Source organism: Xyrauchen texanus, chromosome 28 (assembly GCF_025860055.1).
Source record: "Xyrauchen texanus isolate HMW12.3.18 chromosome 28, RBS_HiC_50CHRs, whole genome shotgun sequence".
Lineage (NCBI taxonomy): Eukaryota > Metazoa > Chordata > Actinopteri > Cypriniformes > Catostomidae > Xyrauchen > Xyrauchen texanus.
Window position 1 is genome coordinate 17,909,487 of NC_068303.1, and position 19,112 is coordinate 17,928,598.

General features: G+C 37.6%; 1 protein-coding gene across 2 annotated transcripts in view; it reads left to right on the forward strand.

Moving 5' to 3' along the window:
• LOC127621953 (regulator of G-protein signaling 6-like) overlaps positions 1–18,043 on the forward strand; it is a 109,545-nt gene extending 91,502 nt beyond the window's left edge. For both annotated transcript variants that reach the window (XM_052095785.1, XM_052095786.1), the window contains 6 exons: positions 1,642–1,752; positions 3,547–3,672; positions 9,491–9,677; positions 14,199–14,288; positions 14,990–15,043; positions 16,073–18,043. In XM_052095785.1, coding sequence (XP_051951745.1) covers positions 1,642–1,752; positions 3,547–3,672; positions 9,491–9,677; positions 14,199–14,288; positions 14,990–15,043; positions 16,073–16,123 — 619 coding nt within the window. In that variant the 3' untranslated portion in view covers positions 16,124–18,043. The remainder of the gene's footprint in view (positions 1–1,641; positions 1,753–3,546; positions 3,673–9,490; positions 9,678–14,198; positions 14,289–14,989; positions 15,044–16,072) is intronic.
• The last annotated feature ends 1,069 nt before the right edge of the window (positions 18,044–19,112 follow it).

Genomic DNA, 19,112 nt, shown 5'->3' on the forward strand with positions numbered 1-19,112 from the left:
ATTTTTTTTAGAACAAATTCTTCTTATACACTTTTGCTTGTCAAGTACATTTATTTTGTTTTAAGGATGTTTTGGATGTTAAAGGGATCGTATTTACCCCCCTTGGTGTTTTTCCTGTTTTGTTGCATTACAACCTGGCATTAAAAGTTATTTTGGGGGGGTTGTACCAATTGATTTACACAACATGCCTACCATTTTGAAGGTGCAAAATATTTTTTGGTGACAAACAATAATTAAGAAAAAAAAAGGAAATCTTGAGTAGAGCCACCTTTTGCTGCAATTACAACTGCATGTCTCTATAAGCTTAGCACATCTAGCCACTGGGGCAATTTTTGGGGCAAAACTTCTCCAGCTCCTTCAAGTTAGATGAGTTGGGTTGGTGTACATCAATCTTCATGGCATACCACAGATTCTCAATTGGATTGAGGTCTGTGCTTTGACTAGGTAATTCCAAGACATTTAAATATTTGCCTTTAAACCACTCTAGTGTAGCTTTAGCCATATGTTTAGGGTCATTGTCCTGCTGGAGGGTGAACCTCCTTCCCAGTCTCAAATCTCTGGCAGATTGAAACGGGTTTTCCGCAAGAATAGCCCTGTATATAGTGTCATCCATCTTTCATTCAATCCTGACCAGTTTTCATGTCATTGCCAATGAAAAATACTCCTGACATTAAACTACCATTCTTCACTGTGGGAGTGGTGTTCTTGGGGTGATGGGAAGTGTTGGGTTTGCGCCACACATAGCATTTCTCATGATGGCCAAAAAGTAGTATCATCTGACCAGAGATCCTTCTATGTGTTTGGAAAGTCTGCCACATGCTGTTTGGCAAACTCCATAAGCAGTGGCTATTTTCTGGCCATTCTTTCATAATGCCAGCTCTGTGGAGTGTACAGCTTAAAGTGGTCCTGTGGACAGAAAATCCCATCTCCGCAGCTCCTTCATTGTTAGCTTTGGTGTCTTTGTTGAATCTCTGATTAATGCCCTCCTTGCCGTGAGTTTTAGTGAGCGGCCTTCTCATGTCTGGTTTATAGTGGTGCCATTTTCTTTCCATTTTGTTATTATGGACTAATGGTGCTCTGTGGGATGTTCAAAGTTTAGGATATTTTTTATAACCCACCCCGATATCTACTGTACTTCTCCACAACTTTTTCTCTGACCTGTTCGGAGAGCTCCTCGTTCTTCATGTTGCTTGCTTAGTGGTGTTGCAGACTCGGGTGCCTTTTAGAACAGGTGTATTTATATTGACATCATGTGACAGATCATGTGACTCTTTGATTGCACACAGGTGGACCTTAATCAATAAATGAAGTGACTTCTGAAGTTTATTGGTTGGACCAGATCTTATTTAGGGGTTTCATAGCAAAGGGGCTAAACACTAATGCCCTCACAACTTTTCAGTTTTTAATTATTATTTATTTTTTAAACAAGGTATTTTTTTTCATTCCTCTTCAACAATTTGGACTATTTCGTTAGGTCCATTTCATACATTTCAAACAGGAAAAACACCAAGAGGTGTGAATACTTTCGCAATGCACTGTATATTTATTTATGTGATTTAATAAAGTTATTGTAAGTGTTACCACCTGCCTGTTTTACATTAGTATTAATTATTAACATTGTTTTAAACCTTTGTCTTGCAGGTTGATGACCTACACAGAGCAATATCTTGACTATGACCCCTTCGTGTCAGTACCAGAGCCATCCAATCCCTGGGTTGGTGATGACATCACTTTCTGGGAGCTAGAGGAAAGGTATGAAAAGCTTTCTTTTTAGATTTCTATCTTCTGCCTCTCCACCAGCCCTCTTGGAAATCTTAGGTTTTATTAGATGAAAAGGAGAAAGGTAAACAGGGGTGTTAATTTCTGCTATGCTTAAGACTGTGTCTTTATAACTGCTACTGAAGTCCCAATGTTAAATAGGTTATCTAAGAGTCAAAATACTCTGAAATGAAATAAGGAATACAAAGCATCACCCCACACATTATCTTCGTAGTGTTATATTTAATCCCAGCAGTCACATTTGTGACTAAATTAAGGGTGTTAAAAGAGCTTCAGATGTATTGCCTATTGTAGTGATTACTACCTTGATTTTTATGTGAACATTTTAACATGCCGAGTCCCATGACCATTTGATTCCAGTTTTTCTTGTCTCAAAGCTCCATAACAGGAAGCTAGAAAACCTGTCATAGTACAGACACAACTACCATATTTGGTACATATAATATTTAAAAGGTATTTTATAAATTTATTATTAAGATTGCTCTGACTCATGTAAATCATATTTATAGGACGTGTAAAGATGTTAATGGTCACATTTGTGACTACTGGGAAAACAGGCAACTGATTGATTCACAGTACTTATAGAATGGTTGAATGGTTTTGTTACATTTAAGTTAAAGTTAAAAGAAATATCCATTTATTCTTGGTTCATTGTTTTCTTTTTCCTAACAACGTACTGCAGTATAAAATATTAAATTAATAATAATAATAATGATTATAACTGGCTATACATTTTATATATATATATATATATATATATATACACCTTTGTATGAAATCGTCAGTTTATTGGCAATTTCAAGCATTGTATAGCCTTCATTCCTCAAAACAATGATTGACTGATGAGTTTTTAGAGAAAGCCATTTCTTTTTTGCCATTTTTGACCAAATATTGACCTGAAGACATGGCAGTCTGTTGCATAATGTGGCAACTCAAAAACAAACACAATGTTAAGCTTAATTTATCAAACCAAATAGCTTTCAGCTGTGTTTGATATAATGGCAAGTGATTTTCTAGAACCAAATTAGCAATTTAGTGTGATTACTCGAGGATAAGGTGTTGGAGTGATGGCTGCTGGAAATGGGGCCTGTCTAGATTTGATGAAAAATGACTTTTTTCAAATAGTGATGGTGCGGTTTTATACATCAGTATTGTCCTGACTATACTTTGTGATCAGTTGAACGCCACGTTGGAGGATTAAAGTCCCAATTTCCTTACAAAACAGCAAAATTTGTACATTCCTGTGTGTGTGTGCGTGCGTGCGTTTGTGCGTGTGTATATAAGAAACAAAATGTAGTCTGTTTCAGTTTATTCAAGGCGTAAAATACAAGTACTCACTTAGCTGGGAAAAATTATGTTTGGCAAAATTACTTATGACAATATAAATTGCCAAAACATTAAGCAAAAAATGAGGTTCTCCTGATGTTTAAGCTTGATGACTAATGTGCTAAATTATTTGATTATATTAACTTTTGTAGGAAGTAGACTTTTTAAAATGATTATCATTTCTGTGGTGACTTTGTTGTTACAATGTTGTTAATTACTCAGAGTTTGATTGAAGTTATGCAGGGGTACAAGTTATTATTAGATGTGTTCTCGTGTTCTCACTCTCTCTATTTCTTTTCAGCTTAATTTTGTTTTATTAATTTGACAAATAGTGGTACATCCGTGTTGTCAAAGCAGTAGTTCTGACAGAAAATATCACAAATAACAATGCAAATTAAATAATTAAAATACTCTCTCTCTATCTCCCTCCATCTGTCTCAGTAAGGACCCGAGTCAACAGCGAGTAAAGAAGTGGGCTTTCTCATTGGACGAGGCTTTAAAGGATCCTGTGGGCCGTGAGCAGTTCCTTAAATTCTTGGAGTCTGAATTCAGCTCTGAGAACCTCCTGTGAGACCAAGAGCCTTCCTCATCCTATTCCTTCTCATCATTACCATGTTCTTCTGTCCTCCTTTTATCTCCACCATTGTAATTATTGTTATCAAAATCTAAAACAAAAACTACTTAAACAATTTTGTCAACTGAAATAAAAATAAAAATAAATCATTAACCAACTAAATGAAAATACATTTTCGAGACTTCAAAACTTACTAAAATATGTAAAAAATGACCACAAATAATAATAATAATAATAATTATTATTATTATTTAGTTTTAGGTTTTGATACGAAGCCTTTATAACCGGCCTTCATTAATCATGCCACTAGATTAGACTACAGTCCAGAGAAATTTAACACCAGTAAACATATTTAAATGAAATTAGTTAACCCAATAACTTTGGCAGCTCTAAATCTAAGGCTGCATCCACATTCATTTGTGTTTGTTTGAAGACTCCATTTTCCATTTTCTAACATCATCATTATCCAAATTATGCGGAAATGGAGAGCATTTTAAAAACCCTTTTAGTAGAGGAAAATGCCATTCCAGTGTGGATGAGAGGTGTAAACGTAACAAAATCATAGTGTGGTCATGGTCTAAAACTTAAAAACACTGAACTAATACTAACAAGAATTAACAAGAAATTAAAATAGAAATCAAAAACTAAAGCGAAAGTGAGCCTTTTTTTTACGTATAATTTGCATCATTGCAGGCTCACGATTGCAATTATAATGGTGTAAAGCATTTCTCATATCTTCTTTAGTCCAAATAAATCCCCTTCAGAGAGAAGATCACATTCTATATACATCGCTTGCAATGCATCCGCATGCTCGCGTCAGACAAACGCTAACATTCTTCACATCATTGCACATTCAGTGCATTTGTGGGAGACGAACAGGTGTGTCGTTCTGTGCATGTTAAGTTTTGGTAGTAAATCCAAACAGACAAATTTTAATACTTAACACAGTGATGTCATCTCAAGTTGTTACCTAGTTACAGTGGTAAAAATCTGCCGCGTGTTCACACGTTGATGACGTAATCGGACCGTGGTTCAGACCCAAATAATATGATGTGAACCGAGACCAGCGGATGCAGCGGGAGGGGGAGGAAACAAACTCGGGTTCAGTCCTAGCAATCAAGCCAAGTGTGAAAGCACCCTAATTAAAAATCTCAACACTGGAATAAACCTGATCTCCACCTCCACTTATGTGACATTTTTCTCTTCTTACTCTTCCCTCTTTCTTAATCTCCCACTCGGCTGTTAATGACTAGCACAAAATGTAGCAGAACAGGACAAACAAAAGGTCAAACCTCAAGCTCAAAGCTTAGCTCTTATAACACTGATGAGAAAGAGAGAGTGAGAGTGTGGTGGTGATAATACACTGATGGTACAGTACATGATCATTACCACCTCCAAAGTCTGAGCACTGGTGCATTGTAACAAGTTACTGCAAACCTCAGGCTTTATGGGGCAAATGAGGCAGCAGTGAGCCCCAGGAGATGCCCAACCAGGACAGCGAGGCCCCGAAGGGAGCAACAGAGATAATGCAGGTCACTGGATCCGTAAAGTGGCTGGGCGAGAGATAAAATGGTGCTTGTCTCCATGCATCTCTCATATTTCTCTCTCTCATATCTCCCCATATCCCCAGCTAAGAATCTAATAGCCTCTGTGAGGGCTGACCGATGTTTGCCAGTCTGTGAGGAGAGTGAAAGTAATGTGTCCTCTTGACTGCCTGACTCTCCCTTGGGCCCATTAGGGCCTAAACCACTTCTATATTACAGGCAAGGCAGATATACATTGCTGTGCAAACATCTTAGGCACATAACATTTTTTACAAAAACATTTGTCTTAAGAGGTTATTTATATCTTCAGCTTTAGTGTGCCAATAGGAAATATACATTTGAGACAAACATTCCTTCTGCAAATAGAAAAGATTAGAATAGAAGAACAGGGAGCCCTGCAACAGATGGCAGGTCCCCACAGAGACCCCCTCTGAACATCAAATCAGTTTGGGATTACATGAAGAGACAGAAGCAACTGAGACAGCCTAAATAGATAGAAGAACTGTGGCGAATTCTCCAAGAAGACTGGAACATCCTATCTGCCAACGACCAAGAACAACTGTATTCAGGTGTACCTAAGAGAATTGGTGCTGCTTTGAAGGCAAAGTTGGTCACACCAAATATTGATTTAGCTTTGTTTTTATATTTACTAGACTTTTGATGATGTTCAGTGAAAATTGAAAACTAACTATGGCACTATTTTTAAAGAAATCCTCACTATGCAACATTTTTCCCAAGGGCCCTAAACTTTTGCACAGTACAGTATATATATATATATATATATATATATATACACAGAGCAAGTGTGAAATGAGTGTAGAGGGAGTTATTGGGCAACTGTTTATCTTAATCTCTCTCTATCTGTATTCTTATATTCCTCTATCTATCATTGCAAGCTATGAGTGTGCTAAATGTTCTCCATGAGTTGACTCCCATAATTAGCTGAGTGTACTGTATGTTACTGAGGAGTTGGGAATGCCATAACCAACAGCGTTATATGCATGGCGGTAACAAAGTGCTGAAAAATCTATTGCAAGTTAAATTATGGGAATTTTTTCAACAATTTATTCATATTAAAAGCTGTATCTGGCCAAAAACATATTTTGAATTATATTTAATTTTACCAAAGTAAAAGTAGGCTACGTTAAAACTTTTTGTTAAAACTTTTTAACAAGCCAGATGTTAAACTGAAACCTATATCCAGAAGCCTGTTGCCCATAATTGTTATAGATTAAAACTTAGCCTTAGCTGATTTTACTGTTTTACACTTGACAATATAGTTGTTAATAGACTACTCATTAACTGTGTTCTCACTCGAGTCAGGTTTTCCTTCAACAGTGGTTTTAACATAATTAAAATGCATTGCTTTAGGTCACAGACTCATTGTTGTGATTAAAGAGAGGTGTTTTCATAAGGACGTATGACCGTAGTGTAGGGCAATTATATTTGACGTTTGTTTTACATTTAAATAAATTTCATTACTGTTTTAAAGTTATGCAAAGTTCACAGGAACATGTTTAGACTTGTTAGTTTAGATAGACTTTAATGAGAGGATAGATTTATTTAATTGTGACCAGGATTCAGTGTCACTGTTACTCAAGTAAAGTGCAAATTCCCTAAAATAATGCTTATAGGAATGATTACCAGTGGTAAAACATTCGTTTTGACATGCTCCTCCTTTTCTTAAAAAAGTTTGGCTTTTTGTGGTAATAAACATTATGCCAATAAATGCTGTTGATTGAGCTTACAGGAGCAATATGTAATATATTTACTGTACTAAACCATAAACTGATAACATAATATGTTATCAGAGGTTTAGGAAACATGCTAAGTTGAAATTCTGGCTTCTCCGAAAATAATGCAACAGCCAGTATATTCTACTTTGAAATGTTCGTTCCAGGCTGGAATTTCTGTTTGTGTTTTGGCCTGTGTGATCCTGCCCACTGCCAATAGTATTTCGACACCCCAGGTTGCCAGACTTGAAACAAGTTAGCGGGCGAGGGAAGCCAGCACTACATCTAGATAGCATTGACAGTTATAAAAAAATCCACATGAGCTGGTTTATAATTTGCAAACAATATAAACATTGCAAACATATACTTTAGCTGATCAACTTACAGTGAAAGTCTCATTGCCAGTTTGCTTTTTCCTGTTGCATGATCATGTTGGGTAAGTTACTTTCAAAAAAGTAACCCTCTACTGATTACTTCTCTAAAATTGTAATCTAATTGCTTTACTGATTACTTTGTTGGGAAATTAATCAGATTACTATTTACTGTGAAGTTACTTTCTAAAACCAATCAAACCTGTGAAAAAAAAACATGTGACACTAATAGCTCTTTTAGTACTTAAATATTGACTGAAATATTAACAAAATTACAGCAATATGACAAAGACAGCAACTTGGCTAAAGAGATCCATTGCATTTCTAAATATTCAACGTAACTTTCTTATCTCAAATTTGTTGTAGTAGTATCTTCAGGTGTGTGTGTGTGTGTGTGTGTCCGCTATCTACAACCTTCATAGCTGTGTGTGGCATCTATGTGTACAGTATGCTTGTTTAACTGTGTTTGTGTGAAAGACAGAAAAAGAATACTAATGAACTGAAAACATTTCTTAAAACACATTTGCAAACAGCTTTGATAGTAAATCCATTGTGTATTTGAATGCTTGTTGTTTCTTTTCGGTGTGAATATACAGGTTTGTTTATGTGTTGCATCATGCATGTGTATGTGTGCATGTACAGTATGTCTATGTGTGTACATGTGCAGCATGTGTGTGTTTACACAACTTTACAGAGAGTGGATTATTTCTACCTCCCTGCTTGTGCTCCGACAAATTGAGTGTCCTTTATCACTTTCGCATCTGTTACGCTATTGCATTGTCTGTGTTTATTTGTGTACAGTACTTAAAGAACATAAAAGAGCCGTTTGCTTAGCAAAGTCTCTTTCACAAGGCCGTTCCGCAAATGTTTCCACCTTGTGAGTGATATATGTCCGATGGGAAGGTGCGCTATTTTCCATATACACCAGAAGCCGATCCCCTCTCCTCCTGTGGCAGCTGCAGAGAGACACATGAGGGAGACATGCAAGGATCGGGTAGAGCATGGAGATTTGTGGAGGATTTGTCAGCGGCCCAGCCTTGCATGCCTCTCTCTTCCAGCCAGGGCTGGGACTATGCTGACACAAAGCTCACTGAGATTGATTGTGAGCGAATGAAATCTTGAAATGCTTTCGTTTTCAATTTGAATAAACAACTACACTCTGCTGCGTCCATAGTAACGGCACTCACTCATCTGAAATCGCCTCGATACGTGTCCTCAATGCCATGGTGGTTTGTTAGAGCGCATGCTCATTAACTGACACAGATAAAAGGACCAACATAGGAATGTAATACATCTTAAAATGCATTATATTTAATTAATATAATTGTCATAGCAATAAATGTGTAATCCAATCATTTTCATTTATTCATGTATGTAAATGTAATCAGATTACTTAATTTTTAAAGTAATGCTTTACATTACTGCGTTGCCACAAAATGTAATTAGATTGCAGTTTGTAACGCGTTACACCTAACACTGGTCCTCAACCTGGCAACCCACGTTAGCTTCAAGTCTGGGCAGGAGGGCAGGAGTTTCTTGCCAGTGGGAGACAACGCTCTCCAATATTTGGAATTTGGACTGCAGTACCCATTTAAATGCTTGATGTCAATGTTACATATTGCTCATTTAACTTGCATTGAACCAGGAATATTCATTTAAGTATATTGCCATGCAAAGGCAAAATTAATTATATTGCCTTTGCATGGCAAAGACCAATTCTAATTTGGTCAAAATTGAGCTATAAAGGAAATCTGGTATCAATGACTATGAAGTTTCCTGTGATAGATGGATTTGGCACATCTATGCTGAGATTCAGAGATAACAGATTGAGACTTTTTCTCAATTTCAGTGTTGGCATAGTTACTTCATACTGGCATTGTAAGGCAGTATAGTAATGAAATACAATGACTCAAATACTTTACACCTCTAGTTGTAAGAATCATGTAGTCCAGTTTGTCAGTATGTTTCTTGCATGATTATATGCTTCTGATTTCGAGTTCATTTTGGTTCCAGTTAAAGGTGTGATTATCCATTGATTTTGTAGTAGTATAAAAACTACTATATTTTACTGTATAACAGAACTATATCTACACATTTTTATTTGTAGCTTTCTCCTATGACCAATTCTCTAGACAGCTGACATCGTTATTGTTCTCTTTTTAGGTTCTGGTTGGCTGTGCAAGATCTGAAGTCCCGCCCCCTGCAGGAAGTGGTAGCTCGGGCTCAGGAGATCTGGGAAGAGTTTCTTGCTGAGGGAGCTCCCAATGCCATCAATCTGGACTCGCATAGCTATGAGCGCACCAGTCAGAACCTAAAAGACCCTGGCCGCTATAGCTTTGAAGATGCCCAGGTATTAAGCTGTCACAGGAAATTGTGCTCAACAATTGATGGCTTTTGTTTCTTTTATGAATGTCCACACCTTTTCTGCAGTTTCATGGAAAAATGGACTATGTGAGAGTTCATGAGATATCTAACAGTTGTGTCTGGAAATATTATTTTCTGTCTTGTATAGTCATTTTGTAATCAAAGTCAAACAGTGATTTCCACAGATGAATGAGGTTTTATCTTGAATCTTTTTGATGGACTAAGGTCAGAGTGAAGCAGCTCTACAGGACAAGTTGAGCCCTTACCCATATCTTTTTCATTTGTAGAAATGATGAAAAAGGAACTCGAAGACTTTGGGCCATTCAGTGAGGGATTGATGTACAATAATGCTGACAGATCATATGTTTTTTTTGTCCTCATGAGTCTGTTTAAGAGAGTTTTCATTATGTTTGTCTGCTTCAATTATATACATTTCAGACTCTGAGAGATGTAGCATGTGAATGTGGGTATGACATATTGATAGGATAATTGGTCTTGGCAGACTAGATCTGCTACGCTGCTGTTGCTAGAAAAACACATACAGTGCATACTGAGTTAGCATGTGGACACACTTGTGTGCTGCTGCACAATTAGACAAAATGCAAGTCATGCTGCATTGAGTATGTGTTACATACTGTTGCACAAATTGACATAAACAATCCTTGTGTAGCAGATTTAGGCAGGTGGAATCTGTGGTGGAGGTGGGGATCAGAGAACAAATCCTTGCAGAACACTGCAGAGAAACCATCTTAATTACAAAACAGAGCCATTTAAATAAAATACAAGGAGAGAGACGCAAGATGATTTGCTACCTGATAACAAGTCAGAGAACCAATCAGCTTACACCATGCATAAATTATGCAATCCAAAGTGCATTTGAACAGCTTTTTTATGATGTGTTACATTCATACGAGCAGACAGAGAAGTAAGTTTGGAGTAGAAGAAATAGAAATAAACCTTTTGTAAATTGTCTGCTTTACACTAAGCTAAAATGCCATTTCTAGCCGTTTTACATGCACGTTATGCAAGATCATATTTTTTATCAAGAAAATTCACGTTGGATCTTGTTTTAGAAACAACACTGCATAAGATATTTAGGTTTTTTTAGAGAATGTATTTTTAACATGAGTATTTTGTCTTACTGTACTGGCAGAGTTTTTGTAGCCAAAAACACAATTCTCTTTACACTCTAAAAACTGCTGAGCATAAAAATCCCAATAAATCAGTTACAGAAATACTCAAACAACAATCATGCCATGGTCTAATCCACTGAGATCACATTTTTCCCCATTCTGATGGTTGATGTGAACATTAACTGAAGGTCCTGGCCCATATCTGCATAATTTTATAGCCTACATTGCACTGCTGCCACATGTGATTAGATAATCGCATGTACAGTGCATCCGGAAAGTATTCACAGCGCTTCACTTTTTCCACATTTTGTTATGTTACAGCCTTATTCCAAAATTGATTAAATTCATTATTTTCTTCAAAGTTCTACAAACAATACCCCATAATGACAACATGAAAGAAGTTTGTTTGAAATCTTTGCAAATGTATTTAAAAATGAAAAACGAAAAAAAAAAAAATCACATGTACATAAGTATTCACAGCCTTTGCCATGACACTCAAAATTGAGCTCAGGTGCATCCTGTTTCCACTGATCATCCTTTAGATGTTTCTACAACTTGATTGGAGTCCACCCGTGGTAAATTCAGTTGATTTGACATGATTTGGAAAGCAGTGGCGGCTGCTGGTCTTTCAAAGAGGGGAAGCTCATTTTCGGCCTACATTATAAACTTATTTACCCTATTTTTTGCACTAAATCAGTCTTAGGTGTTGATCTGCCCTGCTGTTTAATTCTAATTTTTTCCTCATAAGGAAGACTTTCAAATGGCTTCGCCAAAATCAGGTCGACAATATTAGCACCGTCTGCCATCGTGCGCAGTTTCACCCGTACGACGCTAGCCTAGCCTACTGTATGAATGAACGAACGAACGCTCTAAAACAAAATATATTAAACTTGGTAAAACTGAAACAAGGAATGTGGTGTATAATTGTGTGAAATGTATTATGCAAATTGACTAGCAATTTCGCCAAACAAATATAAAGAAATAGGTTGCAGCAGTTTGTCTTTCGACTACACTTTAGAAATCCGCGATGGGACTGAGCGCGAAATAGCTTCAGTGACTTCTTATAGTACAGATTCGCTGTCAATCAAAAGGAGATGCAGTCTTTCGACAGATCCTCCAATCATCACGCGGAAGCCCGGAGTCCGGGCCAGCCCACTCCTCATTCACCCCCAGAGACGCTGAGCGTCCGTGGGCGGGACATAATCGCAGCATTTATCCAATGACCGTCTATTTTCAGAGCACTGAAAAAAACTGTTCATAGCAGCCCCATTGAAGTCAATGGACGCTCGGCTTCAACAGGGAAATGCACTGACGCTACGGGAATGTATGAGAAGTAAATCGAGTCAGCCGACCTGCTATATGTAATGTAGCTGATTCTGAACGAACTCGTCTTCGAGATGAACGTGTTCTAACGCATTTTTAGTCAATAAATTGTTTACACAATAGTACATATTTGACCATTATTTTTTTGACATTATAGGGGAAGCTGAGCTTCCCTTGCAGTCTTAAAGAAATCCCCACTGTTGGAAAGGCACACACCTGTCTATATAAGGTCCCACAGTTAACAGTGCATGTCAGAGCACAAACCAAGCCATGATGTCCAAGGAATTGTCTGTAGACCTCCGAGACAGGATTGTATCGAGGCACAGATCTGGGGAAAGGTACAGAAAAATATCTGCAGCATTGAAGGTCCCAATGAGCACAGTGGCCTCCATCATCTGTAAATGGAAGTGTGGAACCACCAGGACTCTTCCTAGAGCTGGCCGCCCGGCCAAACTGAGCGATCGGGGGAGAAGAGCCTTAGTCAGGGAGGTGACCAAGAACCCGATGACAGAGCTCCATTTCTCTGTGGAGAGAGGAGAACCTTCCAGAAGAACAACCATCTCTGCCGCACTCCACCAATCAGGCCTGTATGGTAGAGTGGCCAGACGGAAGCCACTCCTCAGTAAAAGGCACATGACAGCCCACCTGGAGTTTGCCAAACGGCACCTGAAGGACTCTCAGATAATGAGAAACAAAATTCTCTGGTCTGATGAAACAAAGATTGAACTGGGAGACTAGTCAGGATCGAGGGAAAGATGAATGCAGCAATGTACAGAGACATCCTTGATGAAAACCTGCTCCAGAGCGGTCTTGACCTCAGACTGGAGCGAATGTTCACCTTCCAACAGGACAATGACATGAAGCACACAGCCAAGATAACAAAGGAGTGGCTATGGGACAACTCTTTGAATGTCCTTGAGTGGCCCAGCCAGAGCCCAGACTTGAACCCGATTGAACATCTCTGGAGAGATCTGAAAATGGCTGTGCACTGACGCTCCCCATCCAACTTGATGGAGCTTGAGAGGTCCTGCAAAGAAGAATGGGAGAATCTGCCCAAAAATAGGTGTGCCAATCTTGTAGAATCATACTCAATAAGACTTGAGGCTGTAATTGGAGCAAAAGGTACTTCAACAAAGTATTGAGCAAAGGCTGTGAATACTTATGTACATGTGATTTGTTTTCATTTTTTATTATTAATAAATGTTTCAAATAAACTTCTTTCACATTGTCATCATAGGGTATTGTTTGTAGAATTTTGAGGAAAATAATGAATTTAATCCATTTTGGAATAAGGCTGTAACTTAACAAAATGTGGAAAAAGTGAAGCACTGTGAATACTTTCTGGATGCACTGTATATGTAGATGTAAAGGAGTATCTAATAAAGTGACCGGTGAGTTTATATATATATATATATATATATGGCCAAAAATTTTCCGTTTTGTGCTCCCTTGTGTTAAAAACATCTGTTTTATGCCATAAATATCGGTCATCAACTATATTGAACTGCTTTCAGAAAATACTATGAAAGTAGAGTAATTAAAGAATATGTTAGACCCTTATCCAAACTGTTGTAACACAGTTATTAGGTACCATTGTACGATCTCTTCCCACTGTTGCTGTGAATGACAACTGCTGCTCTGAAACCGATTATACCAAAAGTCTCTTGCTAGGAGTCTTTCAAGTGTATTATGCTTGGTATGAATTTAAAAATCTGTAAGGAAAAAAAAAATGCACCATCATCGCCTTAGGTAAAACATTACTTTGCATCACCAAAACAGTACAAAGCCTACCTACTGCTGCTTTCTCTTTAGATATGCATTATCAGGTGGAGCCTTTTCCCTAGAGAGAAGTTCTCTTACACATTTATTCCTGCCTGTATATGTGATGCAATGATTGGGAGGAGGATAGAGTTAGAATGGTGAGGACAAAAAGGTTTTTAGCATGCTGTTGGTTCTTTCTCATTACTTTGCAATGAGATACTTTCCTTTTGCCATCAGCCTTAACCTGAGCTGCAGACTCAATGTCAGCCTCCAATGTTTTTCTCTTCCAGGACCACATCTACAAGCTGATGAAGAGTGACAGCTACCCTCGTTTCTTGCGCTCCAATGCTTACCAGGACCTCCTGTTGGCCAAAAAGAGGGTTAGTCTTAATCGCAAATCTCACATAGCAGAGTGAGGGGGTTACGAAGCCCTGAGGGGAAGGGTGCCTTGCTGAGTCTTTGTCCGACATTATAGAATAGAAGAATAGAGTAGAATCCTTTATTTTGGTTACACATTATACACACAGTTTTTTGCATATATACAGTGAAATGTATTCATTTTCACATATCCCAGCTAAGCTGGGGTTAGTGTGCAGGGTCAGCCATGATATGGCGCCCCTAGAGCAGATAGGGTTAAGGGCCTTGCTCAAGGACCCAACAGTGGCATCTTGGTGGTGCTGGGGCTTGAATCCTCAACCTTCTGGTCAGTAACCCTGAGCCTCAACCGCTGAGCCACCACTGCCCCCATAATTATCCTTTATCCTCAACCAGTGGGCAACTTTATTTTCAAATGCGTGTTGAATTTGCACTGATTTGAACATTCTATGCATTCTATCGAGAATTCTGTACTTAAATGGTGCTAACAAATACTTAATAAACTTTGCCAACTCTATTTTAATGGCTACATGAGAGCACCATTTAATCTCCATAGTTTGTGCCTTGACTCCATTGCTGTTATTCTAGATTAACAATAATTTGTACTATAAATGTTTTTGTGTTGCACCTCTATCTTTCTCTTCTAACAAACATTTGTTAACCTGATGTCGTGCACTGTGCTCTTCAATTAACTGCGGCCTCACAGCTTGAGACTGACCAAGGCCGCCGCACCTCCCTGGAGAAATTCACTCGCAGTGTGGTAAGTGGCCCCTATTTTCTAAAAATCTACTTTGACACACCTTTATAACATTCTTTCAAAATAAGGGGTTGTGGTTCTTTAAAGGCATGAAGATATGACCAGAAGATAATGGGACATTACTGAGAACCATGTAAAGGGTTCAAAGAATTCTGCTTCCAATTTTATTTTCATTGCTCAAACAGTTGTATTTATTCCTCCTAATTCCACTGGACAGAAACTGATTAGATTTACTATAATTTGGCATCAGTTCTCTATACATTTTAAAGTTAAAGAAATGTTACATTTTGAATAAAAGTTAAGCTCAATCAACAGCATTTGTGGCATAATATTGATTACCATAAAAATAATTTTGACTTGACAATGGAAGTGAATGGGGCCAATCCGTAAACATTAAAATACTCACTATTTCAAACGTTTAGCCACAAGACATAAACAATATGCGTGTTAACATGACTTTAGTGTGATAAAATCACATACTAACCTTTTCTGTGTAAAGTTAAAGCCAATTTTACAACTTTGTTGCCACGACGATGTAATGTCAAACTCTAAAATCCTAAAATGACTGTTTAACAACTTTACAGCTCAAATAATACATGAGTTTTAACAGAAGAATTAATGTAAGTACTTTTATAAATTTATAAGCTTTACATTTCTGCCTTTAAACCTTCTAAAAATTGGCCCCATTCACTTCCATTGTAAGTGCCTCACTGTAACCTTGATTTTTGCTTTTTTTTAAGGAAAAGGAGAAGCAAGTCACAAATCATAGTTCAGGCAAAAAGATTATTAAAATGATTGAAGTGATTAAAATGGTGTTAGAAATAGTGAATCTATATAGTAAAAAGCACTTAATCTCTTATACATTTATAAAAATTGTAACTTAAAATCTTGAAAATAATACCAATACACTTTCATAGCCATATTTTTGTGAATCAATTAAATGTTAATCTTGAAATAAAGCTGATCCAGTGGAATGTATATGAAGGATATTCTAAAACTTAAAAGAAAACATAAATATTGTCTATGTTTCAGGGCAAGTCTCTGACAAGTAAACGACTGACGGGCCTCATGCAGTCCTCCTGACGATTCCTGGCTTTTAAGAAGTCTGGTTCCCTCCAAAGAAACTGCAGTTTGTTGGGGTGGAAGCATTGTGGCTATGGGCCACATGTATGGACCAGCCTCTCTCCAAAACCCATCCAAATGTTGCACAGCTACCGACCCTAGATGGCAGCATGCAATAAGTCCAAAAAAATGTACAAACTGCGACAGTGTTGTCTGTGTTTATTAAATCAGTACCAGAATGACTGCATACATGAATATCAGATTTCTTAGTACCATCTAGAGCAACTTAAGTTTATTTGATATCTATACCCAGACAGGGGCAAAGACAGGACACCAACTCAGCCCTTTCATTATCAGTTTTGAAAACATGATGTGTCATGTTTAGGGATGCAGTAGCCAATGTCAAGGACATGTCAACGGGAAGTATTGGAAGAAGAGAGGATGTGTCTCAAATCTTCAGAGCATTCCAAAGGAGTTTTCAAAAGAGAAAATGATAAAGGGCTTGCAGTGTGGGTTTTCCCTCGGTTAAGGTTTGCACAGAACATTTCATACTCTCTCGTCACATTCTTTTTGTGAAATGGTGGTTGAATATGAAGTGTGAATGTTGGAGGGGTTTCCACACAGCTCTGTGTTATTTTAATATTTCAATAATTTCCTGCCATTTTGGAGACTGTACCCTGTTGATGGAGAATAATTTATTCTGTGTCTACAGGCCATGTTGTATTCAACTATTAGCACATGATGTAATACTTCTAACAGAGATGTGAGCAACGAGGAGAGATGGCTTTTAGACTTAATTGAGAAATTAAAGTAGTAGATGCATGCTCACAGATTTTCAACCAGGACAATAAAGTGTGTCAGTATTTCAGGATGATTCATATAGTGCACAGGATATTCCTTTGCACAAAGATTGCACCAATGGAATACACTGGGTGCCAGAGATATACATTTATTGCATTTGGAAGATGCTTATATCCAAAGTGACTTTCTGTGCATTGAAGCTATACAGTTGATCAGTATGTGTTGCCTTGGATTCGAACCCACAACCTTGGCCTTGCTAATGCTAGTCAGTGTGTTTCCTGAACAGCTTAATTGCAAATGTTTGACCAAACATACAATTATCCACTGAAAATTCTCATTATGTACTTTTCCAAATCAACACTTTCAGTAAGTCCTGTTTTTTTTTTTGTTGTTGTTGTTTTTTTTGTCTTGCTTGCCTGTTTTAAATATTGCTATTGTAAATTCAACTTCGAATGTAAGTGCCTAGTCACTTAGTGTCAGTGTGGTGGTTACTGTGTTGATGATAATGATGATGGATGATCATGACGATGATTGGTCCTTTACTCTCATCACAGCACCTTCACTCATAGCATATGAGTGGACAACACAGTTTTTGCAGGACTCTCATAAATGTGAAAGGTGTTTTCTCATTGCAGGACATTCTGAAGAAAGCACATATTCACCTAACAACCCACTGCAACTCCTCAGCTGGACTTTCTTCATTGCAACCCCATGGGGAGGTTTTTGCTTACATCATTTCCTAAAGCACCATCACTGCCAGAGATACACAGCTATCCTAGGCACACAAATTTCTTCAAACAAAATGGCAGAACAGAAAAGTCTGCAGTTGCTCTGGCATGTCCCCTCTACATATTTTCCGGTAGAAATGGTTTGTTGAGTCGTAACTGTGTTAGGTTGAAATGGAACGTATAGACTCTGCAGCAATTCTGGATATGGAAGATGCTGTATAGAATATTGAACACTGATTATAATTTAGAGGCACAAGTGCCATATTCAGCACAAAACTATGCATGGAATATTTCTAAAGAGTTTTACTGAGTTTTTACTGCTTTTAGTTTATAATTTCAAAGATGATGATCAGTAGGTCAACATAATGGAAAGGAGGACATGAGGTCCTGAATCACTCAATAAATGTTCAGTTTGGAGAGCTCTGGAAATGCTATTCATTTTTCTCTGCATAGATATTCTTCAGTCTTTTACATGGTGTTCTATTGTATGTAATTTTACCTTAAACTGTGCATCAGAAAGCAAGAAAGTATTGCATTTACAAAATGGCAGCAACAGCACAATGATAACCCTAAATGGGTTGGCTGGTCATCCAGCGGCTCAGATGACTGGTTTTGGGCACATTTAAAGTGATAGTTCACCCAAAAATGAAAATTATCATCATGCCATCCCAGATGTGTATGATTTTCTTTCTTCTGCTGAACACAAATGAAAAATATCTCAGCTCTATAGGTCCATACAATGCTTGTAAATGTCAAAATAGCACAATAAGGTTGCATAAAAGTCTCCACTGGTTAAATCCATATTTTCAGAAGCTATTTGATATGTGATGGTGAGAAACAGATCAATTTTTTATTATAAATTCTCCTCCCTGCCCAGAAGGTGGTGATATGCACGAAGAATGTGAATCATGTAAAACAAAAGAATTAGAATGATGAAGTGAAAATGAAAGTAGAAACTGATAGTAAAAAAGGACTTGAATATTGATCTGTTTCTTACCCACACTTATGATATTGCTTTTGAAGATATGGAGTCATTTGTATTCCTTTTATGCTGCATTTATGTGCATTTTGGACCTTCAAAGTTCTGGTCACAATTCACATGCATTGAATGGACCTACAGAGCTGAAATATTCCTATAAAAATCTTTGTGGTCATCGGAAGGAAGAAAGTCATACATCTCTGAGATGGCATGATGGTGAGTAAATGATGAGACAATTTTTATCTTTGAAAAAAATAAAAAAACTATCCCTTTAAGCTGGCCAGTTTGGGTGGCCGGCTTAAACCAGCTCCCACCACTCAACCATCTAAGGCATAGACTTGGCTTTCTTTTTTCAGCTGGGAAGAGATGTCCCGGTTCAATAAACAGTTAGGTTTATAATATATTTTACACGTAACATACTTTTCCTGCCAAATATAGTTCACTATCCTGAATGGATGGAGTTAACAGTTGTCAAGCAACATACACATAGTAACCACTTGCG